We start from the raw sequence: 27,520 nt of genomic DNA on the forward strand, positions 1-27,520 counted from the left end.
TTGAAAGAAAAATAATTACTAAACATTTATTAATAAAAAAATGGGTGCTAGTGCACTTATGATCCGCGCTGTATTTTAAATCGTATTTCTAAGTTTAATTAATGTTTTTTTTTTATTCAATTGTAAGGTTAAAGTAGAGAATAGGTACAAAACACCCTCCCCATGTTAAGAATGGCTTTTTAAATAATAAAAAAACATTAAACCTTAATTAAACTTAGAAAAACGATTTAAAATATAGCGCGGATCATAAGTGCACTAGCACCCATTTTTTTTTTTTTAGTAGTAATTATTTTTCTTTTAATATTCATAAACAGTAAAAACGTCGTCATTTAAAAAGAAAATGCTATTTAAAAAAGAAAAGAAAAAGTCGATAAAAGTGATTAAAAACAAAGGCGATAAAAGTGAGATATTATTAATAAATGTGTAGTAATTTCTTTTATTTCAATATTCATAAACAGTAAAACTTATAAAAAGTCGATAAAAATTCATGATCGTTTATTTACTATGGCAACTAACACATGTCCTTTGCTAATGCGTAGGGAGAAGTCAGTGTTTTTTATGGTGTCCGGCAGGGAACTCAAATCGCGACCAGTACCAATTGGTTTATCGTTCAACTTCTGGGACTATTTTAAGTTAAAAAGAAATCGAAATGAGTATTTATAATTATATTATAAATATGATGTTGATTAAAAGTCTGTAGTTTCACGTTTGCCACTGGGAGCAGTTAATGCAAGTAGGTTATGGAGAAACACAACAAAAAATCTCTTTAGACAGAATAAGCGAAATCAAAAGAAGATGGCGACTGACTTTAACCGCGTCGTATGACAAGACATTTCAATTTACTTCAAACGAAATTCAAATGATGGGGCTAAATTTTATATTAAATCTACTGAAGGTGCGTAAAATAATAAATGCAAAAAAAAAAATAATAATACTTCATAAATAATCGCAGAAGTCAGAAATAAAAAATCGCATTAAGTAAGATTGACGAAAAACATTTCGGGAAAATGTTGGTGGCCCTGAAAAGGGCCGTTTGTGTTGTGTCAAGGAAATAAGAGAATTTACTTGGCAGCTTTCTGGGTCTTCTTGGGAAGAAGTACAGCTTGGATGTTGGGAAGGACACCGCCCTGGGCAATGGTCACTCCGGCCAAGAATTTGTTTAATTCTTCGTCATTACGGATGGCCAATTGCAAGTGACGGGGAATGATTCTGGATTTCTTGTTGTCTCTCGCAGCATTTCCAGCCAACTCGAGAACCTCAGCGGCCAAATATTCCATGACGGCAGCCAAATAGACGGGTGCACCTGCACCAATTCTCTCCGAATAGTTACCCTTGCGGAGGAGACGATGGATACGACCAACGGGGAATTGAAGTCCGGCACGGGATGAACGAGTCTTGCTCTTTCCCTTGGCTTTACCTCCTTTACCACGACCAGACATCTTTAGGTTTTGCTGTTCTTTCAAAAAAGCTCAAACGACTTTAATTTACAAAACGCACGCAACTTGCCTTAAATACGCGTAGATCGGCTCCGGCCAACTGCTGATTATTTTACCGCTCACACAACGGCGTTCTTTTGTCTGTTTTAAGTGCTTTCACAAGTTGTGTAGTTTTGTTGCTAGTTTCTGACCAATCAAATACGAGAGATTTGAGAGAGAAAATTTTGATTGTTGCTGGGAGCCGGCGTGTTTCGTATAAAAAGGAAAGGGAAGACGTTGCCTTTATCATTTCTAATTTGTCGAAATGGCTCCCCCCACTGAAGTTAGCAAGAAAGGCGCTAAGAAAGCCGGTAAGGCTAAACCTGCCCGTGATGGCAAGAAAAAGAGAAAGAAGAGGAAGGAAAGTTATTCCATCTACATTTACAAAGTAATGAAACAAGTTCATCCTGACACTGGAATTTCTAGCAAAGCCATGTCTATTATGAACAGTTTTGTTAACGATCTTTTTGAGAGAATCGCTAATGAAGCCAGCCGTCTGTCCCATTACAGCAAGAAAAGAACACTTAGCAGCCGTGAGGTCCAGACCGCTGTCCGTCTCCTTCTCCCTGGTGAGTTGGCTAAACATGCTGTCTCTGAGGGAACCAAAGCTGTCACCAAGTACACCAGCGCCAAGTAAAAAGCGTTTTCTTCAAAAGAAAAAAATTCCCAAAACGGCCCTTTTCAGGGCCAAACATTTTTTCACGAATGTTTCTTCACTTTCTATATTTTAATGCGATTATTCACTGTTTAGATTTCATAGATATCCCCATCTCTTTCTATGGCGTAAATATTACTTATTTCTATATAATGTATATTTGTAGAAGATTAGGGAAAGACAGTCTTAAATTATATTTGTAATTTTTATTTGTGAACTTGTAAATTTGTTTAAGTCAATCTTAATACAAATTTTTGCATTTCTTTCAATGTTTTTATTTAAATTTATATTTTTTTCCAGCTTTCTTATTCCTTATCCGTACAATCACATTATGATATGCATCTAAATATTACCTGAAATATTTTTGTTTTGTTTTTTAACGTGCATTCATTTAACGTCTGAAATTTTAAAAAATAAAGCTCTTAAATAATTTAAATAATAAAAAAAAAGCTATTACGTAATCAATACCAAGCAAGTAACCAACTTTAAAAGTTTTTAAAAGATAAATTATACAAATTCTAAATGAATTGTTTTTTCCGGTTTGTATTACTGTACACATAGATTCGAAAAAGTTGTCAGAAAACAAATATATAACAAATAAATGTTATCAAAGGAAGATAAGTTACTTTTCTGCCAAACTGTTTTTATTCAATGAAAACATATTTATTCAGCTCGAAAAACATACAGTCTTTACCGATGTATTCGAAAATTCAAGATGGCGTCTCGCACCCTCTTTAACACCGTAAGTATGGAAAAAGGTGTTATAAATAAAAAAAACTATGCAAAATACTATTAAAAACCCACCGAACCTATGTCACGGTAACATATATTGAGCGAGTTTTTAACAGTATTTTATCCGGTTTTTTATTTATAACATCTTTTTCCACACTTACCGTGTTAAAGAGAGAATAAGACGCCATCTTGAATGTTCCAATACATTGGTAAACACTGTATGGTTTTCGAGCTGAATAAACATGTTACATTGAATAAAAACACGAAAAATATATCCAGTTTGGTAGAAAAGTAACTTATCTTGCCTTTGATAACATTTATTTGTTATATATTTGTTTTTTGACAACTTTTTCGAATCTATGTGTACAGTAATACAAATCCATTTTTTCTAATGTGCGAATGTATTTTGATTGTCTTACCGAAGTTCAAATCTTAATTTCGGAGTTCAATTCTTGCATATCAAATATAATCGAAACAGACTTTAAAAAATTACACCCCTTGTAAAATCGACAGAAAAACTTAGTTTTTGTCCAAATAAATCGATTACAATTTTTAACTCATCGTCGAAATTTCAAACATTCGCTGCAAGTTTTTCTTGTGTTCACCTGAATCTAGACAGTTTTTCGAACCGCATAAACGTTTTAAAGTGAGTAAAGCCACAAAAACTTTATCAGATAGGTAGAAGAGTAACTTGTCTTTAATAACATTTATTTGTTATTTGAAAATTTTTCGTACCACGTGTATTGTAAAACAAATCCCCATTCTTTTATTTCTTATTTTGAAGTTTTTGTCGAGTCTTCAAAGAAATCGCGGCCATTTTTTCTTGTTCATCGGTAGCGTTCAATGTAGCTTGCTTTTCGAACAGAATAAACATTTTACAAAAACAATATTGAAATCTTATCCAGTTATAGAGAAAACGAACTTATCTTACATTTTCTAACATTTATTTGTTATATTTGTTTTCTGGCAACTTTTTTGTATCTGTGGATCGTAAAACAAATCCAAATGGGGTTACAATACTTGACTTTAAAAAAAAAATGTTTTTGATAGTTTGTTGCGGACGTCATGTTGCCTATACTTCTGCATCATCCTATGTAATATTATATTACTAATATATACTTCATATATATATACATACGTACATGTGCTGTGTCATGCACACACAGGGGTCACAGAAAAATCATTTTATTTTTATTTCAATAGAATTTATTCATTTTACATTTTTTTTTTTTTTTACCTTATTAATTTTGTTCGGGTTTATTTTCTATGAAATTTAAATGTATGCTGCGTATTTGTTTATTAGAATTTCATTTTTTCGATGTGAGAGAGAATATATATATATATATATATATATATATATATATATATATATATATATATATATATATATATATATATATATATATATTCCGTTTTCGAGAATCAGGAAAATCATTTCAAGGCACAATTTCCCGTCATTTTTGTAGCAAAATGTAAGGATATGTAGTAATTCTTTTTTTGACTTTGCTTGCAAATATTTCGACACGAGTTTTTCATGGTTTGTTTTTAAAATTTGAAGTTTACTACATATTTATTTAGTAGAAAGAAGCGATATGTTAGAACGTAATGTCGCCGTAATTAAACTCTCCAAAATTACGAAAAATAATCGGTTAAAAAATAATTATCGATGAAAACAATTATTGAAAGAAAATTTACCTAATTGAGTTTTTAGTTATCTCCCGTCGATAAACCGGTTTAATTACAAAACAATGACTTCACTAATTATAATACTTACTATATTAAACAAAGGGACATAACTCTTGGGTCGTGTATAATAAACCGTCAAATTTTCTTTTAACGATCTTTAAAAATTGTCGGGTGCTTATTTATATTGAGATATATGCAAAATATTACAGTTCAAAATAGGAAAACGGTATACGAGGAAAACTTATCGGCAGGATTGCAGTTTACAGGGAAATCAAGGGACGCAACTCCTGCCAAACTAAAAAGGACGCAAACAGAATCACCGGGGGGCACCTGTTTCAATTTTTAAATTACGAATTTTAACCGAACCTACTACACGTGGAATAATATAACAAGTTTTAAGATTTCTTTTGAATAGTTCATTTCTTTCTAATTCCTTTGTTTTTTATTCGTTTTACTTCTAAATTATTTTCTTCTTTAATTTTTTGTTTTTACAATCTTTTATTATACTTTTATTCTTTACGTTTTTATTTTTTTTACCAAAATGAGAACTACTATCGTTGACCACGTTATGTCTACGACTGAAGTGGAAGAGCAGAAGTGGACCTATGAGCATTTGTATAATTTGCTGCCACCAAATAACGAGGTACAGTTACAAACAGCGGCCTCATTGGGACTCATACCGAATAGGAGTTTCTGCAGCTCGTGTGAGAGAGATCGAATTCTCTATAAAAACGGAGCCAAAGGGGATGGTTTTGCGTGGAAGTGTCCTGTCTGTAAGAAGGGTGGTTTGCCAAGGATGGGTTCCTTCTTACAGAGAAGTCATCTGACAATAAAGCAGATTTTAGTTATTTTGCTCAGTTGGAGCATGGAGATGCCGCAGATTAAAATTAAACAGGAAGCAAGTGTAAGTAACCATACAATCGTAGATTGGATGTCATTCATAAGAGAAGTCTGTGAACAGGACATGCTGGACCATCCCATCATGTTAGGTGGGAGAGACGAACATTCGACACCTAAAGAAGTGGAGGTGGATGAGTCATATTTTTTCCGACGAAAGTATAATAGGGGACGTGTGAGGAAGGGCGTTTGGCTTTTTGGCGCAGTGGAAAGAGGCTCGAATTTGTGCAATTTCGCAATAGTGGGAAATAGGGATCGAGATACCCTGTTTCCAATCATAAATTCATGGTGCCTGCCAGGAACAAGAATTATTTCTGACGGTTGGGCGGCTTACCAAGGACTTGATCGACTCGCTCAAGGAATTTATGAGCACGACACTGTCGTCCACGAAAACAACTTCGTTGATCCGTTGGACCCTTCAGTGCACACACAGACTATTGAAGGACTATGGTCACACGCCAAAAAACATATACGAAAGTTTGGGAATCGACAAAATATGTTCGGCTTGCATCTGATGGAATTTTTATGGCGAAAAAGAGAGAAGGGTGAATGTTTTCCATGAATCATCAGATGCATCCGCGAACAGTATTCGTTTTAAAAATTAACTGTTTAATAAAGTTCTATGTTCTTAAAATAATTCTATGTTCTTCAAATAATTCTTTCTTAAAATAATTCATAACTGTTTTTCGTTTTAAAAATTAACTGTTTAATAAAATTCTATGTTCTTCAAATAATTCTATGTTATTAAAATAATTCTTTCTTAAAATAATTTATAACTTTTTTATAAAGTTCTATGTTCTTCCTTTGTTAAAAAAATAACTTATTCAAACAGTTCATTTAAATTAACAAGAAAAAGAAAAATTGAAACAGGTGCCCCCCGGTGATTCTGTTTGCGTCCTTTTTAGTTTGGCAGGAGTTGCGTCCCTTGATTTCCCTGTAAACTGCAATCCTGCCAACTTATCTGTTGAAAATGTTAGTTTACATTAAAAAAAAAAAAAAATGACGGAAAAGTTTCTAGTCGAATTTTAGCAATAAAAATGTCCGTAAATTAGTTTTTCAACTGACATATTTCGCATCTTTCTCAATAAAGTACCGATTTTATTTGTAAAAGTATTTTCCAGAGTGAACAATTTCAAAATGTGCACAAATCTCAGATCCATATTGTCACATTGACATTTACTGAGTGCTTCTCTACCAGTGTTTTGTTAAATGTTGAGGACTGATTTAAAAAAGGGCATTTATTTAGCAGAAACGAAAAAATAGTAAGAAACAAAAAACAAAATGTTACCAAAGGCAAGATAAATTTTTTCCTTACCTGAATAGGATTTTGATGTTTTAACTTATTTTAAAGTATCTTTATTTAAAACATAAGTATTGCCTTGTTGATAAGTTGGAGCGAAAACAAGATGGCTGCATCTAATGGGTGGATTTCTATCACTACTGTTTAATTTTTTTTTTTCCAAACATTCATTTACCAAATAAACTCAGTGTTTATTAAAATAATATTGCTACTCGGAATTATTATGAGTTGGGCAGTTATAATAGAGAACGTTTGGTTTTGTAAGTGTTTATTAAAATGAAATCTGTAGAATTCACTTGTCACGTGAACCAAACTCCCATCAATATAACCACCTAAATATACTTTTAGTTAAAAATGAATTTACTTAATTGAATTCCCACCCCATTAAAAGACACCAACGATGATCAAAAAACATTAATCTATTAGATATAAAGAAATATATGCAATTTTATTATCATCATTCCTTTGTATTTTTTTTCAATTGCAGTCATTATCTTTGAGAACTGACAAAATTCCCCCACTTTGTTTTGAATATTTCACAGATAATTTAACTTAAATTCTTGCCTAAAAACAAAGTTATTTAAAATTATAGGATTTTTTTTCTTTTTGAGTGATATACCATATTTGCTCAAATATTGGAAGTTAGTACATGGGATTAATACTTTTGTTATAATTGTAAAATTATTTTTAAGTCTGAGGTTTTTAAACAGAATAGCTAATTATTCATGTCTGCAATGAAAACAAAATAAGCGAATTATACAGAATAATGAAAAACGGATTTAAAAAAAAAAATCCATCAAATTAGACGTTATGAAAAGATAAACGCATAAAAGTTAGATTTGGAAAAATACTTTTCGGAAAATGTTGGTGGCCCTGAAAAGGGCCGTTTGGTTTGGTTCGTTTTGTCTTGGGTCAAATAATGGTTTAACCTCCGAATCCGTAAAGGGTTCTTCCTTGTCTCTTCAGAGCGTAGACGACATCCATGGCGGTGACAGTCTTCCTCTTGGCGTGCTCGGTGTACGTGACGGCATCACGGATGACATTTTCAAGGAAAACCTTCAGGACACCACGAGTTTCTTCGTAGATCAGACCAGAGATACGTTTCACACCACCTCGACGGGCAAGACGACGGATAGCGGGTTTCGTGATACCCTGGATGTTATCACGAAGTACTTTACGATGACGCTTAGCGCCTCCTTTTCCTAAACCTTTTCCTCCCTTTCCGCGACCAGACATCTTGTTGTCAATTGAAGTAGTAGTATGAAAATACTAATGTACGGCGGACAACAAATCAAATTTACTATATATAGGTCTCCGCACAAAATCCGGCGGACCTAGTTGAAAGCACCCCACGTGATGCTTTATCACCAATGAGAATAAAGGGAAATATTTGAACATTTTGCGAGCACCGAACAAAGGAAAACTGAACGAGCACTTCAGAAAGTAGCAGCAGCAGCTGATAACAGCTCATATAAAAGCTGTAACGGTCGTCGGCTCGTGCGTAAAATTCATTTGGAAATCATTTGAATAATAAGTTCGTCGTAATGGCCCGTACTAAGCAGACCGCTCGTAAATCCACCGGAGGAAAAGCTCCTCGTAAACAGTTGGCTACCAAAGCGGCGCGTAAAAGTGCTCCAGCCACTGGTGGAGTGAAGAAACCCCATCGTTACAGGCCCGGTACTGTAGCTCTCCGTGAGATCAGACGTTATCAAAAATCCACTGAGCTTCTCATCAGGAAACTTCCCTTCCAACGTTTGGTTCGTGAAATCGCCCAAGACTTCAAGACCGATCTCCGTTTCCAGAGTTCTTCTGTGATGGCTCTTCAGGAGGCCAGTGAAGCTTACTTGGTTGGTCTTTTCGAAGACACCAACTTGTGTGCCATCCACGCCAAACGTGTCACCATCATGCCGAAGGACATCCAATTGGCTCGTCGTATCCGAGGCGAGAGAGCTTAAATTTATTATCTCTCTTCATATTCAAACGGCCCTTTTCAGGGCCACAAATTTATTATGAAAGTTTTTTCTTACTGTTGTAATTTAATGCGATTTTTATGTTTTATAAGTTTTCTATATTCTGTCATTGACTTTTTTTCAATGTGATTTTCCTCTTTAGGTGCGTTTATAAGTGAAACGACATTTTTCGACATCAATTGTTTTTAGGCAATTTATATCCGAAAAAGTTGTAAAAAAACAAAAAAACAAATAAATGTTATCAAAGGCAAATGGCGCCCAAGACAAAATAATATTAAAAATCCACCGAATAACATATATTGAGCGAGTTTCTAACAGTATTTTGTCTGCTTTTATAATTTTAACTCCCTTTCCCAGACATACCGTATCAATGAGAAAGTCGGGTGCCATTTTAATTTTCCAATACATCGGTAAACACTGTTTTTTTCGAGCTGAATTAACATATTACATTAAATAAAGACATCAAAAACATATCCAGTTAGGTAGAAAAGTAGCTTATCTTGCTTTGATAACATTTATTTGTTATATATTTGTTTTTTGACAACTTTTTCGAATCTGTGTACAGTAATACACACCATTATTTATTATTAAATTTATTGAATATTTCCTATGAGGTTTCACCGAGCATTAGATTGAATAGATTAGTAATAAACTGCAATTTAAAGTCATTATTATAAATACCTACAAAAAATGTTGATGTACAGTAAAACAAAACAACAGAACCATACCGTTAAAAGAATCTTATCAAAACTTTAAAAAGAACATATCACTCGAATGTCAGCTAGAGCATGAATTAATAACTCTCTAAATCCAAAGATAATCTGCATAAAATGACTCAAAGGGTTGATCTGCCGTACAATCCAACAAACGAACCTCATCATTTTTGTCCACTGAGATTCATTCGCAAATATTCTCTATTTATATACGTTATTACTATGTTTACTAAATTCAAATTTTATGTTTCTGTTCATTAGAAAACTATTATACTAATAAGAAAGATAAAGTATTTTAAAAATATTTTAATATAAACTGTGTAAAAAGAGTTTTCAAGCAAGAAAATAAAAATATTCCAATTATAGAAGAAATTGTAAATAAACTATTTAAAATATATTATCCCACCCAAAAAAAAGACATTTAAATAATAAAAAAAAAGTTTTATTTTATTATTTGTAATACAAACAAATATAAATTGCCAATTATCGTTTTTACAGTAAATTATTTTATGGCGAGATATATATCGTTGGAAATGTGTTTCTAATGTTATTTAATTATTAAAATAAAATCAACTTTCAATCAATAAAAATATTTAGAGTTCGACTCGAACACTTGTACTGAAGTAACAAAAATGTTGGCTTGTTGTTACTTGATCTAATATACAGGATAATTACGAACAACTGAAATGTGGAGAATGATGACTTGAATATCACTTTACCTTAAATAAAAATAAATGAATCTTTACTTGCAATAAAAGTTCGATAACTCCAAAATTATTTAACTAAGTTATTTCCCTTATATTTCCCAGATTATAAAACAGACAATATTATGACTATATTAGAGTTGTTGTGAAAAAAGAGTACGAAAGAATAATTTTGTGTGTATATTAAAGTTTTCTTTTCCGTTGAAATAAAATCTTTTTCATTTATAATTTATGAATAAAGTTAGTTGAAAGCTCGACAAATAAACAGAAATAAACATAAACGCATTAATTATAGACGAACTTATTGAATAAAAAGGATTTTAAAAAAATAATATTATCAAAGCTTCTTGCGCTAAAAAAAAATCTCTTCATTTTAGATTTCCGTATTCAATAAGAATTACATAAAAGATAAGTAAAAATAGATATTAGATAAAATACTACAGAATAACATGAATTATTTACAAATGTTATTTACTTTACAGATTGATATAGAATTTGGGGATGTGTAAAAAATGGTGCCCGAAAAACTCGTCCCGGGAAAACTTGTCTCCGGAAAGCCCGTGCCCGGAAAAATCCCCCCTTTTTGCTAGGTAAGAAAAATGATCCCTTATTGAATAAATATCGATTGAAAACAAATTTTATTATCGTTATTGAAGGAGATATTGTTTCTAAAAGAGACTATGCACCCCCATAATATTTTTAAAGATTATTTTTAACTCTTGTTTAAAAAAAAAATAAGATACGAAAAACGAAACCAAATATTTATTTTAAAAAATACTCTAGTTTTAACACTTTTTGTGTCATTAAGAAACAAAAATAAAGAAAGAAAACACGTATTATCAAAGTAAGCAATTATTTTATTTAGAAGAATTAATTCAGTTAAATAATTCTTGTGTTATTACAAAATAACAAAAAAAGAAAACACGGTCTTATTTTGGTACGGCGTTGAAATAATAACGTTACTATTTCGAAAGCAATTCTTAACATGGGGAGGAGGGGGTATCGTTTGAAAGTCATTTCGGGGTCACTTGTGCAGTACTTAAAAATATACATATTTATATTCTTTTGTGGGTGGGGGAGGCTCGTTTTAAAACTACATCTACCTCAGTATTTTCTTTAATTTTCAGACATTTTTTTGTTAAAAATTATTTACTAAGTAATTTCGAGTGAGTGCGACATTACTTGTTATTTCTTTTTAACTAAATAAACTCTTTAAAATAAGTTTAAACACCAAAAACTTACAAAGCTAGGTAGAAAACGAAAACTAAAAAAAATCAATTAAATTTTTTTTAAAACAATAAACATGTAAAAATATTTTTAAAAATATTATGGGTTGTGCATTATTACCTAAAAATATACAAATTTCTTTTTTTTTATTGGGGGGGGTCTCGTTTTAACACCTTAATATTTTCTTTAATTTGCTATTTTTGAGCAATTATCCCCCTAAGACGTGATCCTCTTCTGTCGGGCATTATTGTTCATAAGTAACACCCGACATTACTTTTTTTTTAAACTAAATAAACTCTTTAAAATAAGTTGAAAGACCAAAAACTTTCAAAGCTAGGTAGAAAACGAAAACTTAGAAAAATTGATTTAATTTTTTTAAAACAACAATAAACAAGTAAAAATATTTTAAAAAAATATTATGGGATGTGTATTCTCTTTTAAAGACAATATCTTCTTCAAGAACGGTTATAAAATGTGTTTTAAATCTATGTTTATTCAATAAGGGACCAGTTTTCCTACTTAGCAAAAGGGGGCGAGTTTTCCGAAATTCGAAAAAAATGGTTGCTATGAAATGTATTTAATCAACAATTATGTTTTGATAAAATTGATATTTTTCTGGATAGTGCAAAAAATATTTTAGAATGAAAATCCAATAACATGCAGCAAATATGAGTTTATTAATATTTCTATGGAAATAGTGTCCATTATATTTAAAATAAAGAAGAACCCAAATGAGATAAATTAATAAGTACCAATAAATGCTCTGAAAGTAATATTGTGCTACATAGTTCAATACTAATAATGAAGTCACATTGTAAGAGACAAACTTTAATTTACTTTGTCCTGCTTCATTTGAATGCTCCTTTACTATGTAAAATTTCATTCACTTTTTTTTGTGGAGGGAGGAATGGGTTAAAAACCATTCACTTCGAAATTACTACGCGTTCTTTTCTCACACCATTACAACAATAATCATATATTATTATAATAATATGTGAAAACGATGCTACATCAAACTGTGGCCAGTCATATATTCTTTTCCGAGTTGCCAGATGGTTTTTTTTATAAGCGAGAATTAATGAATTTGGCTTCTTTTTTTTTTTTACATTTTAACCTCTAAAAGTTATTTGGCCTTTTCCATTAATTAAGAAAGGAACAAGCAGAATATTATATAAATAGGATTTTGAAGATTGAATCGTTTAGTCATTAAATCATTGGTTGAATAAAATCGTCATAAAACCATTATTTAAGCCATTAAGATTAATGTAATGTTTTAATCTCTATAAAATATATAAATACTTGAAATCTTGTAATATTTGCGAATTTGTCAAGTATTTCAAAAGCCAAAAAACGACCTATTTAACTGTTTAAATGCTTACAAGTCTTGTATTCCATCTTTGTCCATATTATTCCATTAGCTTTATTTACTTTGTATTTTAGATCAAGTGACAGCAATTAATTATATTATTTGTAGTTATTTATTATGCGTTAGCCAGTCGTGATAATAAAAAAGCGTTTTTTTTTTTTTTTTTTTTTTTTTCTCAAAAGAATATTTATGCGAAATTAGTTTTTACCGGTACTTCAAAATGTAATCGTAACAATCTATTGTATAATTAATATTTCTGATGAAACTTTAGTAAAAAAAAAAAAAAAAAAAAAAAAAAAAAAGACGATGTTATAAGTGATAAAAACACATAATTCCATACTTTTAATCTACCACTAACCCTAAGTTCGGGTTTTAATAGAAAAATAAAATCTGGAAAGGATGCGTGTGACGGGTTTGTTAAAGTGAATTTCGCTTAAAATATTTAAAAGTCATATATAACTATGGAATTTAAAAAAAAAAATACTAGCGGATAATTGTATACAAGTTTTTACTTCAGTCGATGTATGCGCGAGTTTCATCATGCGACAATTACAGATTCATGAAGTCATTTGTGAACGGTGTGACATACGTTATAAGTATGAGATATTATTTAGTTAAGTTAGAATCAAACGGTGAAAAATAAATGTTATATTGAGATATAAACAGTTTGTAGTGAAGAGAGATGCGATTCGATCGAACGCCAAACAGTGATTGGTTTGAATAGCGACCATCTTTATTTCATTATTAAAATATTATTGAAATAATCAGCTTTCAGTTAATCATTTATTTCACAACTCAGGACAGTGGCGAGACTTGTCACTTAAAATGGCGTAACAAAACTTGACTGCAAATTATAGGACGATATTGTGTTGTTTCCACTTGATCAAATATGCTGCATAAATAATTCCAAACAACTGAAATATGGAGAATGATGATTTTAATGTCACACGATCTCAAGTAAAAAATGATTACAGATAATGTAACATGTAAAGTTCAAGTTCAATAACTCTAAATTAATTTAACTAAGTTATCTCCCTTGTATTAAAATTAAAATTGAGACAGTAAAAGTTTAAAGAAGACTTCCCCTCGCTTGATCTCTTTTTCCAGAAATTCAAATCATTTTTATTAGAATAAATTATTTTATGACCAGTCGTTGAAAATGTTATTTAATTATTGAAATAAACAGCAATTTATTTCAGAGCTCTAGTCAGTGGGGAGATTTTGTACTCAAACTGAAGTAACAATAATTGACTGCAAATTATAGAATGATGTTTGCTTGTTGCCACTTGATCATAACATGCAAAATAATGACAACTAAAATGTGGAGAATGATGATTTTAATGTCACTTGATCTCAAGTAAAAATGATTACATGTGAAGTCCGATCTCCCTTGTATTAATTATTCAAACTGAGACAGTAGTAGCCTAAAAAAACTTGCTGTCACATGATCTCTCATGAGAAATAAATAAAAAAAGAGTATTTTTTAACAATAACTACAGGTGTATGTATCAAAGTTTAAATAAAATTATTTGAAAATGTTAACTTTACAGATTGATACGTTCGTTTGACAGAATTCGGGGAAAAACATCAATAGATCAAATAAACACCGCATATATATCCTATTTCATGAAATAGGTTTGTATGTGTATGTATATTTACGTATTGAGGTGTGTGATTGACCTATTGGATACCATCGTGGCCTTTGAATCGTCAATATAGACATGCCCTGATCGTTTACTGACTAACACTTGGTAAAAGTATGAACCAGCAATATCGGTCATTTTTTTACTAAAGACAACAAAAGGAAAACGTTTTCAAAAAACTAGATTACAAATAAATGTTAACGTGAAATTTATTGGGTGGGTTTCTATCAGTATTTTGTTGAATTCACTACTGAGCAATTATACAGACTTCAAAAGATATGACACTCTCGTTTCGGCCATTTTTCTTTTCTAGTTCTCCCGTAACATTGAACACTTTTTTTCCGAAATTTTTAATCGCTTCAAAATAAATTAAGCCACAATCAAAATAGGTAGAAGAATAACAAGGTTTTACTGTACACATAGATTCGATTAAAAAACAAATATATAACAAATAAATGTTATCAAAGGCAAGAAGTTGATAATTTTCTAGCGTGTTTATTTAATGTAACATGTTTATTCGGCTCGTAAAACATACAGTGGTTACCGATGTATTGGAAAATTAAAAATGGCGCTTGACTCTCTTTGACACGGTAAGTTTAGGAAAAAGAGTTGAAAATAAAATAATATACAAAATACTGTTATAAACCCACCAAAAATATGCCAGCCTATGTCACGTTAACACATATTGAGCGAGTTTCTAACCGTATTTTGTGTAGTTTTTTTTTTAATTCCTTTTCCCAAACTTATCGTGTCAAAGAGAGAGAGAGTCGGGCGCCATTTGCAATTTTCTAATACATCGGTAAACACTATGTTTCTCGAGCTGAATAAACATGTTACATTAAATAAAAACATTAGAAAACTATCCACTTAGGTAGAAAAGTAACTTATCTCGCCTTTGATAACATTTATTTATGTATTTGTTTTTTGACAACTTTTTCGAATCTATGTGTACAGTAATACAAGCTCTAATAACTTATCTTGCCTTTGATAACACTGGTCAACACAATATTGTTGGCAGGCAAAGTAAGACTGGTTTCTGGGGTTTTCAAGGGCGCTGAATCCGAATCTGACATTAGTTTTTTCAAATTGGCTCTAGTTTTTGAGATATCACAGGGGGTCGTTTGTCTGAAATCACCCATTCGCGACCATAGCTAAACGTACAAAAAACGGCTAAATAGTGCATAAATGTCAGATATTGATTTTTATGATAATCTTAAACCACAAAGACAGTGTAAAATCTCAATCTAACAAGTTAAGTTAGATATAACATCATTTCATTTATCCTATAACTGAACACTTTTCATAGATTTCGAGGATATACAAAAAATTTGCTAAAAATTTGCTGAATTTTAATTCTCCAAGTGAAAAAAAACATTTACATAATCAGTTATATATCATAAATTAATGCAAATCATTATACACTAGATTCTTAGTTACAATGAACACACAAAACAATATTTTATTCACAAAACTAAAATTGACGTTTGTACGATTTTCGCTAGTGAGCAACTTTTGGGCAGTCTCTCAAAAGGTTCCAGCAGTAGTCTGCCATCATGTGCTCATCCCATTTGCCTTGATACCTCTCTTCCATTGTTTTGATGTCTTGATGGAATCTCTCTCCCTGCTCCTCACTGTAATCACCAAGATTACCAGGAAATCTGTCGAGGTGGCTAAACAAGAAATGAACTTTAATGCTCATATTTGCCCCTAGTTTTCCGTATTCAGTAAGCATCTTACGGACCAATTGCTTGTAATTGTCAGCTTTGTGATTTCCCAAAAAGTCTGTCACTACATCTGTGAAGGACACCCAAGCATTTAACTCAACCGTGTTCATATGATTAGTGAAGTCAGAATCCCTCATGAGCGTTCGAATCTGAGGTCCATCGAAGATGCCACCTTTAGCTTTTTCGATGGAAAGACCTGGAAATTGCCTGCATATGTACTTGAAGCAATCCCCATACTTGTTCAGCGCCTTAACAAACTGCTTCATGAGCCCTAGTTTTATGTGCAATGGAGGGAAGATGATTCTAGCCCTGGGTACCAAAGGCTCATTGATGACGTTGGCTGTGCCGACTTCGAGACTTTCTCGTTCTGGCCAGTTCTCCCTTCTCCAGTGCTGGATTCTTGCTTTGCTATCCCACAAACAAAGAAAGCAGGGATACTTTGTGTACCCACTTTGCTGACCAAGCAGAAAATTCACCATTTTCAAGTCCACACCAATCAGCCATTTATGAGTGTTGTAATTCAGCTTTTCAAGAACAAATTTGATAGCATCATACTCTTCTTTCATCTTGGTAGAATGGCCAATTGGTACAGGAGCAAACTTATTGCCATTGTGCAAAAGTAAAATTTTTAGACTTGCTTTCGAGCTATCTATGAAGAGACGCCAATCTGCTGGGTCATATGATGAGATCCCCATGCAGTTAAGAAGTGCAGAAACGTCATTACAAAAGACCAGGTCGTCTTCTTTAGAAAAGAAACGAAGCAAGCTGCCTTCCCTTGTCCTATAGTATGTTACTTTTGTGCCAGAATCAAGAATGTTTTTCTCTTGGAGTCGTGATGCAAGAACTTCAGACTGCTCCTTCGACAAACAAAGGTCTCGCACTAGGTCATTAAGTTCAGATTGATTGAAAAGCTGAGGGCCATTTGAGGGTTCTCCATAGTCACTACAGCTATCATCACTTGATATTGAAAGATCAGCTGGAATCTCTTCGGTTTCATCGATTTCAGGCAAACTGGTGAAAACAGGCACAGGTAGATCCTCAGAGTGCGCAACAGGACGGATAGCAGAATCCAGGCTCGGATACTGCCAATTTGCTTTCTTGTGCTTGTTAAACCCCGTCATGTCATTGAGACAGAAGTAGCAGTCATCAAAATGATTGTTGGGCTCTCTCCACACCATTGGTACAGCAAACTTCAACTTCAGCTTACCGTTGGTCCAACCGCGGAGACTTTCTACACAGGTTTTGCACACCATATGTGGGGCCCAAGACTTGTCTTGGTCACCAAGTATCATATCGAAGTATGCTTTGTACGCCCTCTTGACAAAGTCTGTAATATTCCTCTTTTGTTGTGCCATATATATATACTGTCCACAGATGTAACAAAAGACATCCGGTTCATATCTGCAACATCTTCTAGAACTCATTTTCTCTCTGGAACTCATTTTCAACTGTGGAATTAAAAAGAAAATTCTTAAATACTGTTTAATTTATACTGCAACTATATTTATGGAACATGTTATTAAGTAATTACAGTATATAATTATATAAAAATTCTCCCTATATAAATAATTATATAAAAATTCTCCCTGAAATACTTCAATATATACATAATCATTATAATGATTCAATAATATCAGAAAATTATTATTTACTGCTTCTATATTGAAGTATTTCAGGGAGAATTTTAGCAGTTTAGGCTTATTTGGGGCTATCAGTATCTTCTAAACTAGAGCCAATCTGGCAAAACCAATGTTATATTCGTAATCAGCGACCTTCAAAACCCCAGAAAACACTCCTAGATGGTCTGCCAAAGAAAAAAAATAAAAATTTGTTGACCAGTGTAATATTTATTTGATTTATCATTGTTTTTTTTTTTTTTTTGTTTTTTTTTACCACGTTTCCGTTTTGTTATTTCTAGTGAAAAAAAAAATAAAAATTGATTCCCGCTTCAAATATTTATAATATTGCTTAAAAACAGTGTGGTATTTATTTACGTAGTTTGTCTCAAAGAAAACTAAATTATTTGCAACGCTGTTATTTGTTCACGAACTTTTTTGCGATTAAACCACTTTAATCAATTGGTTGGTACTGGTCGCGATTTGAGTTCCCTGCCGAACACCATAAAAAACACTAACTTCTCCCTACGCATTAGCAAAGGACATGTTTTAGTTGCCATAGTAACTAAACGATCATGAATTTTTATCGACTTTTTATAAGTTTTACTGTTTATGAATATTGAAATAAAAGAAATTACTACACATTTATTAATAATATCTCACTTTTATCGCCTTTTTTTTTAATCACTTTTATCGACTTTTTTTTTTTACTGTTTTACTGTTTATGTGTCACTTTTATCGACTTTTTCTTTTCTTTTTTAAATAGCATTTTCTTTTTAAATGACGACGTTTTTACTGTTTATGAATATTGAAAGAAAAATAATTACTAAACATTTATTAATAAAAAAATGGGTGCTAGTGCACTTATGATCCGCGCTGTATTTTAAATCGTATTTCTAAGTTTAATTAATGTTTTTTTTTATTCAATTGTAAGGTTAAAGTAGAGAATAGGTACAAAACACCCTCCCCATGTTAAGAATGGCTTTTTAAATAATAAAAAAACATTAAACCTTAATTAAACTTAGAAAAACGATTTAAAATATAGCGCGGATCATAAGTGCACTAGCACCCATTTTTTTTTTTTAGTAGTAATTATTTTTCTTTTAATATTCATAAACAGTAAAAACGTCGTCATTTAAAAAGAAAATGCTATTTAAAAAAGAAAAGAAAAAGTCGATAAAAGTGACACATAACAGTAAAAAAAAAAAGTCGATAAAAGTGATTAAAAACAAAGGCGATAAAAGTGAGATATTATTAATAAATGTGTAGTAATTTCTTTTATTTCAATATTCATAAACAGTAAAACTTATAAAAAGTCGATAAAAATTCATGATCGTTTATTTACTATGGCAACTAACACATGTCCTTTGCTAATGCGTAGGGAGAAGTCAGTGTTTTTTATGGTGTCCGGCAGGGAACTCAAATCGCGACCAGTACCAATTGGTTTATCGTTCAACTTCTGGGACTATTTTAAGTTAAAAAGAAATCGAAATGAGTATTTATAATTATATTATAAATATGATGTTGATTAAAAGTCTGTAGTTTCACGTTTGCCACTGGGAGCAGTTAATGCAAGTAGGTTATGGAGAAACACAACAAAAAATCTCTTTAGACAGAATAAGCGAAATCAAAAGAAGATGGCGACTGACTTTAACCGCGTCGTATGACAAGACATTTCAATTTACTTCAAACGAAATTCAAATGATGGGGCTAAATTTTATATTAAATCTACTGAAGGTGCGTAAAATAATAAATGCAAAAAAAAAAATAATAATACTTCATAAATAATCGCAGAAGTCAGAAATAAAAAATCGCATTAAGTAAGATTGACGAAAAACATTTCGGGAAAATGTTGGTGGCCCTGAAAAGGGCCGTTTGTGTTGTGTCAAGGAAATAAGAGAATTTACTTGGCAGCTTTCTGGGTCTTCTTGGGAAGAAGTACAGCTTGGATGTTGGGAAGGACACCGCCCTGGGCAATGGTCACTCCGGCCAAGAATTTGTTTAATTCTTCGTCATTACGGATGGCCAATTGCAAGTGACGGGGAATGATTCTGGATTTCTTGTTGTCTCTCGCAGCATTTCCAGCCAACTCGAGAACCTCAGCGGCCAAATATTCCATGACGGCAGCCAAATAGACGGGTGCACCTGCACCAATTCTCTCCGAATAGTTACCCTTGCGGAGGAGACGATGGATACGACCAACGGGGAATTGAAGTCCGGCACGGGATGAACGAGTCTTGCTCTTTCCCTTGGCTTTACCTCCTTTACCACGACCAGACATCTTTAGGTTTTGCTGTTCTTTCAAAAAAGCTCAAACGACTTTAATTTACAAAACGCACGCAACTTGCCTTAAATACGCGTAGATCGGCTCCGGCCAACTGCTGATTATTTTACCGCTCACACAACGGCGTTCTTTTGTCTGTTTTAAGTGCTTTCACAAGTTGTGTAGTTTTGTTGCTAGTTTCTGACCAATCAAATACGAGAGATTTGAGAGAGAAAATTTTGATTGTTGCTGGGAGCCGGCGTGTTTCGTATAAAAAGGAAAGGGAAGACGTTGCCTTTATCATTTCTAATTTGTCGAAATGGCTCCCCCCACTGAAGTTAGCAAGAAAGGCGCTAAGAAAGCCGGTAAGGCTAAACCTGCCCGTGATGGCAAGAAAAAGAGAAAGAAGAGGAAGGAAAGTTATTCCATCTACATTTACAAAGTAATGAAACAAGTTCATCCTGACACTGGAATTTCTAGCAAAGCCATGTCTATTATGAACAGTTTTGTTAACGATCTTTTTGAGAGAATCGCTAATGAAGCCAGCCGTCTGTCCCATTACAGCAAGAAAAGAACACTTAGCAGCCGTGAGGTCCAGACCGCTGTCCGTCTCCTTCTCCCTGGTGAGTTGGCTAAACATGCTGTCTCTGAGGGAACCAAAGCTGTCACCAAGTACACCAGCGCCAAGTAAAAAGCGTTTTCTTCCAAAGAAAAAAATTCCCAAAACGGCCCTTTTCAGGGCCAAACATTTTTTCACGAATGTTTCTTCACTTTCTATATTTTAATGCGATTATTCACTGTTTAGATTTCATAGATATCCCCATCTCTTTCTATGGCGTAAATATTACTTATTTCTATATAATGTATATTTGTAGAAGATTAGGGAAAGACAGTCTTAAATTATATTTGTAATTTTTATTTGTGAACTTGTAAATTTGTTTAAGTCAATCTTAATACAAATTTTTGCATTTCTTTCAATGTTTTTATTTAAATTTATATTTTTTTCCAGCTTTCTTATTCCTTATCCGTACAATCACATTATGATATGCATCTAAATATTACCTGAAATATTTTTGTTTTGTTTTTTAACGTGCATTCATTTAACGTCTGAAATTTTAAAAAATAAAGCTCTTAAATAATTTAAATAATAAAAAAAAAAGCTATTACGTAATCAATACCAAGCAAGTAACCAACTTTAAAAGTTTTTAAAAGATAAATTATACAAATTCTAAATGAATTGTTTTTTCCGGTTTGTATTACTGTACACATAGATTCGAAAAAGTTGTCAGAAAACAAATATATAACAAATAAATGTTATCAAAGGAAGATAAGTTACTTTTCTGCCAAACTGTTTTTATTCAATGAAAACATATTTATTCAGCTCGAAAAACATACAGTCTTTACCGATGTATTCGAAAATTCAAGATGGCGTCTCGCACCCTCTTTAACACCGTAAGTATGGAAAAAGGTGTTATAAATAAAAAAAACTATGCAAAAATACTATTAAAAACCCACCGAACCTATGTCACGGTAACATATATTGAGCGAGTTTTTAACAGTATTTTATCCGGTTTTTTATTTATAACATCTTTTTCCACACTTACCGTGTTAAAGAGAGAATAAGACGCCATCTTGAATGTTCCAATACATTGGTAAACACTGTATGGTTTTCGAGCTGAATAAACATGTTACATTGAATAAAAACACGAAAAATATATCCAGTTTGGTAGAAAAGTAACTTATCTTGCCTTTGATAACATTTATTTGTTATATATTTGTTTTTTGACAACTTTTTCGAATCTATGTGTACAGTAATACAAATCCATTTTTTCTAATGTGCGAATGTATTTTGATTGTCTTACCGAAGTTCAAATCTTAATTTCGGAGTTCAATTCTTGCATATCAAATATAATCGAAACAGACTTTAAAAAATTACACCCCTTGTAAAATCGACAGAAAAACTTAGTTTTTGTCCAAATAAATCGATTACAATTTTTAACTCATCGTCGAAATTTCAAACATTCGCTGCAAGTTTTTCTTGTGTTCACCTGAATCTAGACAGTTTTTCGAACCGCATAAACGTTTTAAAGTGAGTAAAGCCACAAAAACTTTATCAGATAGGTAGAAGAGTAACTTGTCTTTAATAACATTTATTTGTTATTTGAAAATTTTTCGTACCACGTGTATTGTAAAACAAATCCCCATTCTTTTATTTCTTATTTTGAAGTTTTTGTCGAGTCTTCAAAGAAATCGCGGCCATTTTTTCTTGTTCATCGGTAGCGTTCAATGTAGCTTGCTTTTCGAACAGAATAAACATTTTACAAAAACAATATTGAAATCTTATCCAGTTATAGAGAAAACGAACTTATCTTACATTTTCTAACATTTATTTGTTATATTTGTTTTCTGGCAACTTTTTTGTATCTGTGGATCGTAAAACAAATCCAAATGGGGTTACAATACTTGACTTTAAAAAAAAAAATTTTTTTGATAGTTTGTTGCGAACGTCATGTTGCCTATACTTCTGCATCATCCTATGTAATATTATATTACTAATATATACTTCATATATATATACATACGTACATGTGCTGTGTCATGCACACACAGGGGTCACAGAAAAATCATTTTATTTTTATTTCAATAGAATTTATTCATTTTACATTTTTTTTTTTTTTTTACCTTATTAATTTTGTTCGGGTTTATTTTCTATGAAATTTAAATGTATGCTGCGTATTTGTTTATTAGAATTTCATTTTTTCGATTTGAGAGAGAATATATATATATATATATATATATATATATATATATACATATTCCGTTTTCGAGAATCAGGAAAATCATTTCAAGGCACAATTTCCCGTCATTTTTGTAGCAAAATGTAAGGATATGTAGTAATTCTTTTTTTGACTTTGCTTGCAAATATTTCGACACGAGTTTTTCATGGTTTGTTTTTAAAATTTGAAGTTTACTACATATTTATTTAGTAGAAAGAAACGATATGTTAGAACGTAATGTCGCCGTAATTAAACTCTCCAAAATTACGAAAAATAATCGGTTAAAAAATAATTATCGATGAAAACAATTATTGAAAGAAAATTTACCTAATTGAGTTTTTAGTTATCTCCCGTCGATAAACCGGTTTAATTACAAAACAATGACTTCACTAATTATAATACTTACTATATTAAACAAAGGGACATAACTCTTGGGTCGTGTATAATAAACCGTCAAATTTTCTTTTAACGATCTTTAAAAATTGTCGGGTGCTTATTTATATTGAGATATATGCAAAATATTACAGTTCAAAATAGGAAAACGGTATACGAGGAAAACTTATCGGCAGGATTGCAGTTTACAGGGAAATCAAGGGACGCAACTCCTGCCAAACTAAAAAGGACGCAAACAGAATCACCGGGGGGCACCTGTTTCAATTTTTAAATTACGAATTTTAACCGAACCTACTACACGTGGAATAATATAACAAGTTTTAAGATTTCTTTTGAATAGTTCATTTCTTTCTAATTCCTTTGTTTTTTATTCGTTTTACTTCTAAATTATTTTCTTCTTTACCTTACCAAGGACTTGATCGACTCGCTCAAGGAATTTATGAGCACGACACTGTCGTCCACGAAAACAACTTCGTTGATCCGTTGGACCCTTCAGTGCACACACAGACTATTGAAGGACTATGGTCACACGCCAAAAAACATATACGAAAGTTTGGGAATCGACAAAATATGTTCGGCTTGCATCTGATGGAATTTTTATGGCGAAAAAGAGAGAAGGGTGAATGTTTTCCATGAATCATCAGATGCATCCGCGAACAGTATTCGTTTTAAAAATTAACTGTTTAATAAAGTTCTATGTTCTTAAAATAATTCTATGTTCTTCAAATAATTCTTTCTTAAAATAATTCATAACTGTTTTTCGTTTTAAAAATTAACTGTTTAATAAAATTCTATGTTCTTCAAATAATTCTATGTTATTAAAATAATTCTTTCTTAAAATAATTTATAACTGTTTTATAAAGTTCTATGTTCTTCCTTTGTTAAAAAAATAACTTATTCAAACAGTTCATTTAAATTAACAAGAAAAAGAAAAATTAAAACAGGTGCCCCCCGGTGATTCTGTTTGCGTCCTTTTTAGTTTGGCAGGAGTTGCGTCCCTTGATTTCCCTGTAAACTGCAATCCTGCCAACTTATCTGTTGAAAATGTTAGTTTACATTAAAAAAAAAAAAAAAATGACGGAAAAGTTTCTAGTCGAATTTTAGCAATAAAAATGTCCGTAAATTAGTTTTTCAACTGACATATTTCGCATCTTTCTCAATAAAGTACCGATTTTATTTGTAAAAGTATTTTCCAGAGTGAACAATTTCAAAATGTGCACAAATCTCAGATCCATATTGTCACATTGACATTTACTGAGTGCTTCTCTACCAGTGTGTTGTTAAATGTTGAGGACTGATTTAAAAAAGGGCATTTATTTAACAGAAACGAAAAAATAGTAAGAAACAAAAAACAAAATGTTACCAAAGGCAAGATAAATTTTTTCCTTACCTGAATAGGATTTTGATGTTTTAACTTATTTTAAAGTATCTTTATTTAAAACATAAGTATTGCCTTGTTGATAAGTTGGAGCGAAAACAAGATGGCTGCATCTAATGGGTGGATTTCTATCACTACTGTTTAATTTTTTTTTTTTCCAAACATTCATTTACCAAATAAACTCAGTGTTTATTAAAATAATATTGCTACTCGGAATTATTATGAGTTGGGCAGTTATAATAGAGAACGTTTGGTTTTGTAAGTGTTTATTAAAATGAAATCTGTAGAATTCACTTGTCACGTGAACCAAACTCCCATCAATATAACCACCTAAATATACTTTTAGTTAAAAATGAATTTACTTAATTGAATTCCCACCCCATTAAAAGACACCAACGATGATCAAAAAACATTAATCGATTAGATATAAAGAAATATATGCAATTTTATTATCATCATTCCTTTGTATTTTTTTTCAATTGCAGTCATTATCTTTGAGAACTGACAAAATTCCCCCACTTTGTTTTGAATATTTCACAGATAATTTAACTTAAATTCTTGCCTAAAAACAAAGTTATTTAAAATTATAGGATTTCTTTTCTTTTTGAGTGATATACCATATTTGCTCAAATATTGGAAGTTAGTACATGGGATTAATACTTTTGTTATAATTGTAAAATTATTTTTAAGTCTGAGGTTTTTAAACAGAATAGCTAATTATTCATGTCTGCAATGAAAACAAAATAAGCGAATTATACAGAATAATGAAAAACGGATTTAAAAAAAAAATCCATCAAATTAGACGTTATGAAAAGATAAACGCATAAAAGTTAGATTTGGAAAAATACTTTTCGGAAAATGTTGGTGGCCCTGAAAAGGGCCGTTTGGTTTGGTTCGTTTTGTCTTGGGTCAAATAATGGTTTAACCTCCGAATCCGTAAAGGGTTCTTCCTTGTCTCTTCAGAGCGTAGACGACATCCATGGCGGTGACAGTCTTCCTCTTGGCGTGCTCGGTGTACGTGACGGCATCACGGATGACATTTTCAAGGAAAACTTTCAGGACACCACGAGTTTCTTCGTAGATCAGACCAGAGATACGTTTCACACCACCTCGACGGGCAAGACGACGGATAGCGGGTTTCGTGATACCCTGGATGTTATCACGAAGTACTTTACGATGACGCTTAGCGCCTCCTTTTCCTAAACCTTTTCCTCCCTTTCCACGACCAGACATGTTGTTGTCAATTGAAGTAGTATGAAAATACTAATGTACGGCGGACAACAAATCAAATTCACTATATATAGGTCTCCGCACAAAATCCGGCGGACCTAGTTGAAAGCACCCCACGTGATGCTTTATCACCAATGAGAATAAAGGGAAATATTTGAACATTTTGCGAGCACCGAACAAAGGAAAACTGAACGAGCACTTCAGAAAGTAGCAGCAGCTGATAACAGCTCATATAAAAGCTGTAACGGTCGTCGGCTCGTGCGTAAAATTCATTTGGAAATCATTTGAATAATAAGTTCGTCGTAATGGCCCGTACTAAGCAGACCGCTCGTAAATCCACCGGAGGAAAAGCTCCTCGTAAACAGTTGGCTACCAAAGCGGCGCGTAAAAGTGCTCCAGCCACTGGTGGAGTGAAGAAACCCCATCGTTACAGGCCCGGTACTGTAGCTCTCCGTGAGATCAGACGTTATCAAAAATCCACTGAGCTTCTCATCAGGAAACTTCCCTTCCAACGTTTGGTTCGTGAAATCGCCCAAGACTTCAAGACCGATCTCCGTTTCCAGAGTTCTTCTGTGATGGCTCTTCAGGAGGCCAGTGAAGCTTACTTGGTTGGTCTTTTCGAAGACACCAACTTGTGTGCCATCCACGCCAAACGTGTCACCATCATGCCGAAGGACATCCAATTGGCTCGTCGTATCCGAGGCGAGAGAGCTTAAATTTATTATCTCTCTTCATATTCAAACGGCCCTTTTCAGGGCCACAAATTTATTATGAAAGTTTTTTCTTACTGTTGTAATTTAATGCGATTTTTATGTTTTATAAGTTTTCTATATTCTGTCATTGACTTTTTTTCAATGTGATGTTCCTCTTTAGGTGCGTTTATAAGTGAAACGACATTTTTCGACATCAATTGTTTTTAGGCAATTTATATCCGAAAAAGTTGTAAAAAAAAAAAAAAATAAATAAATGTTATCAAAGGCAAATGGCGCCCAAGACAAAATAATATTAAAAATCCACCGAATAACATATATTGAGCGAGTTTCTAACAGTATTTTGTCTGCTTTTATAATTTTAACTCCCTTTCCCAGACATACCGTATCAATGAGAAAGTCGGGTGCCATTTTAATTTTCCAATACATCGGTAAACACTGTTTTTTTCGAGCTGAATTAACATATTACATTAAATAAAGACATCAAAAACATATCCAGTTAGGTAGAAAAGTAGCTTATCTTGCTTTGATAACATTTATTTGTTATATATTTGTTTTTTGACAACTTTTTCGAATCTGTGTACAGTAATACACACCATTATTTATTATTAAATTTATTGAATATTTCCTATGAGGTTTCACCGAGCATTAGATTGAATAGATTAGTAATAAACTGCAATTTAAAGTCATTATTATAAATACCTACAAAAAATGTTGATGTACAGTAAAACAAAACAACAGAACCATACCGTTAAAAGAATCTTATCAAAACTTTAAAAACAACATATCACTCGAATGTCAGCGAGAGCATGAATTAATAACTCTCTAAATCCAAAGATAATCTGCATAAAATGACTCAAAGGGTTGATCTGCCGTACAATCCAACAAACGAACCTCATCATTTTTGTCCACTGAGATTCATTCGCAAATATTCTCTATTTATATACGTTATTACTATGTTTACTAAATTCAAATTTTATGTTTCTGTTCATTAGAAAACTATTATACTAATAAGAAAGATAAAATAAAGTATTTTAAAAATATTTTAATATAAACTGTGT

The 27,520-nt window shown here is 32.1% G+C and overlaps 6 protein-coding genes and 2 pseudogenes across 8 annotated transcripts; 4 read left to right on the forward strand and 4 right to left on the reverse strand.

The window, feature by feature from the left end:
* Positions 1-1,061: 1,061 nt before the first annotated feature.
* On the reverse strand, positions 1,062-1,439 carry LOC145240240 (histone H2A-like). Its single transcript, XM_080103821.1, has one exon. It carries the CDS (start codon positions 1,437-1,439, stop codon positions 1,062-1,064), a length of 378 nt encoding a protein of 125 aa, XP_079959947.1.
* A 237-nt stretch (positions 1,440-1,676) lies between these two features.
* LOC145240153 (histone H2B, gonadal pseudogene) lies at positions 1,677-2,138 on the forward strand (annotated as a pseudogene). Its single transcript, XR_013862495.1, has one exon. The product of XR_013862495.1 is annotated as a histone H2B, gonadal pseudogene (transcript).
* Positions 2,139-7,669: 5,531 nt separating this feature from the next.
* On the reverse strand, positions 7,670-7,981 carry LOC145240241 (histone H4). The gene has a single exon (XM_080103822.1). The coding sequence runs from the start codon at positions 7,979-7,981 to the stop codon at positions 7,670-7,672; it is 312 nt and encodes a 103-aa protein (XP_079959948.1).
* Positions 7,982-8,289: 308 nt separating this feature from the next.
* Positions 8,290-8,700, forward strand: LOC145240243 (histone H3). Its single transcript, XM_080103823.1, has one exon. The coding sequence runs from the start codon at positions 8,290-8,292 to the stop codon at positions 8,698-8,700; it is 411 nt and encodes a 136-aa protein (XP_079959949.1).
* Positions 8,701-19,611: 10,911 nt separating this feature from the next.
* Positions 19,612-19,989, reverse strand: LOC145240244 (histone H2A-like). Its single transcript, XM_080103824.1, has one exon. The coding sequence runs from the start codon at positions 19,987-19,989 to the stop codon at positions 19,612-19,614; it is 378 nt and encodes a 125-aa protein (XP_079959950.1).
* A 237-nt stretch (positions 19,990-20,226) lies between these two features.
* LOC145240154 (histone H2B, gonadal pseudogene) lies at positions 20,227-20,688 on the forward strand (annotated as a pseudogene). The gene has a single exon (XR_013862496.1). The product of XR_013862496.1 is annotated as a histone H2B, gonadal pseudogene (transcript).
* A 4,752-nt stretch (positions 20,689-25,440) lies between these two features.
* On the reverse strand, positions 25,441-25,752 carry LOC145240245 (histone H4). The gene has a single exon (XM_080103825.1). It carries the CDS (start codon positions 25,750-25,752, stop codon positions 25,441-25,443), a length of 312 nt encoding a protein of 103 aa, XP_079959951.1.
* Positions 25,753-26,054: 302 nt separating this feature from the next.
* Positions 26,055-26,465, forward strand: LOC145240246 (histone H3). Its single transcript, XM_080103827.1, has one exon. It carries the CDS (start codon positions 26,055-26,057, stop codon positions 26,463-26,465), a length of 411 nt encoding a protein of 136 aa, XP_079959953.1.
* The last annotated feature ends 1,055 nt before the right edge of the window (positions 26,466-27,520 follow it).

Source organism: Euprymna scolopes, chromosome 19 (assembly GCF_053919585.1).
Source record: "Euprymna scolopes isolate OS-2025 chromosome 19, ASM5391958v1, whole genome shotgun sequence".
NCBI classification, from domain to species: domain Eukaryota; kingdom Metazoa; phylum Mollusca; class Cephalopoda; order Sepiida; family Sepiolidae; genus Euprymna; species Euprymna scolopes.

Excerpts from the sequence above, each read along its gene's own strand:
- LOC145240240 (XM_080103821.1), bottom strand. The coding sequence starts at position 1,439 with ATGTCTGGTCGTGGTAAAGGAGGTAAAGCCAAGGGAAAGAGCAAGACT.
- LOC145240246 (XM_080103827.1), top strand. The coding sequence starts at position 26,055 with ATGGCCCGTACTAAGCAGACCGCTCGTAAATCCACCGGAGGAAAAGCT.
- LOC145240241 (XM_080103822.1), bottom strand. The coding sequence starts at position 7,981 with ATGTCTGGTCGCGGAAAGGGAGGAAAAGGTTTAGGAAAAGGAGGCGCT.
- LOC145240245 (XM_080103825.1), bottom strand. The coding sequence starts at position 25,752 with ATGTCTGGTCGTGGAAAGGGAGGAAAAGGTTTAGGAAAAGGAGGCGCT.
- LOC145240243 (XM_080103823.1), top strand. The coding sequence starts at position 8,290 with ATGGCCCGTACTAAGCAGACCGCTCGTAAATCCACCGGAGGAAAAGCT.
- LOC145240244 (XM_080103824.1), bottom strand. The coding sequence starts at position 19,989 with ATGTCTGGTCGTGGTAAAGGAGGTAAAGCCAAGGGAAAGAGCAAGACT.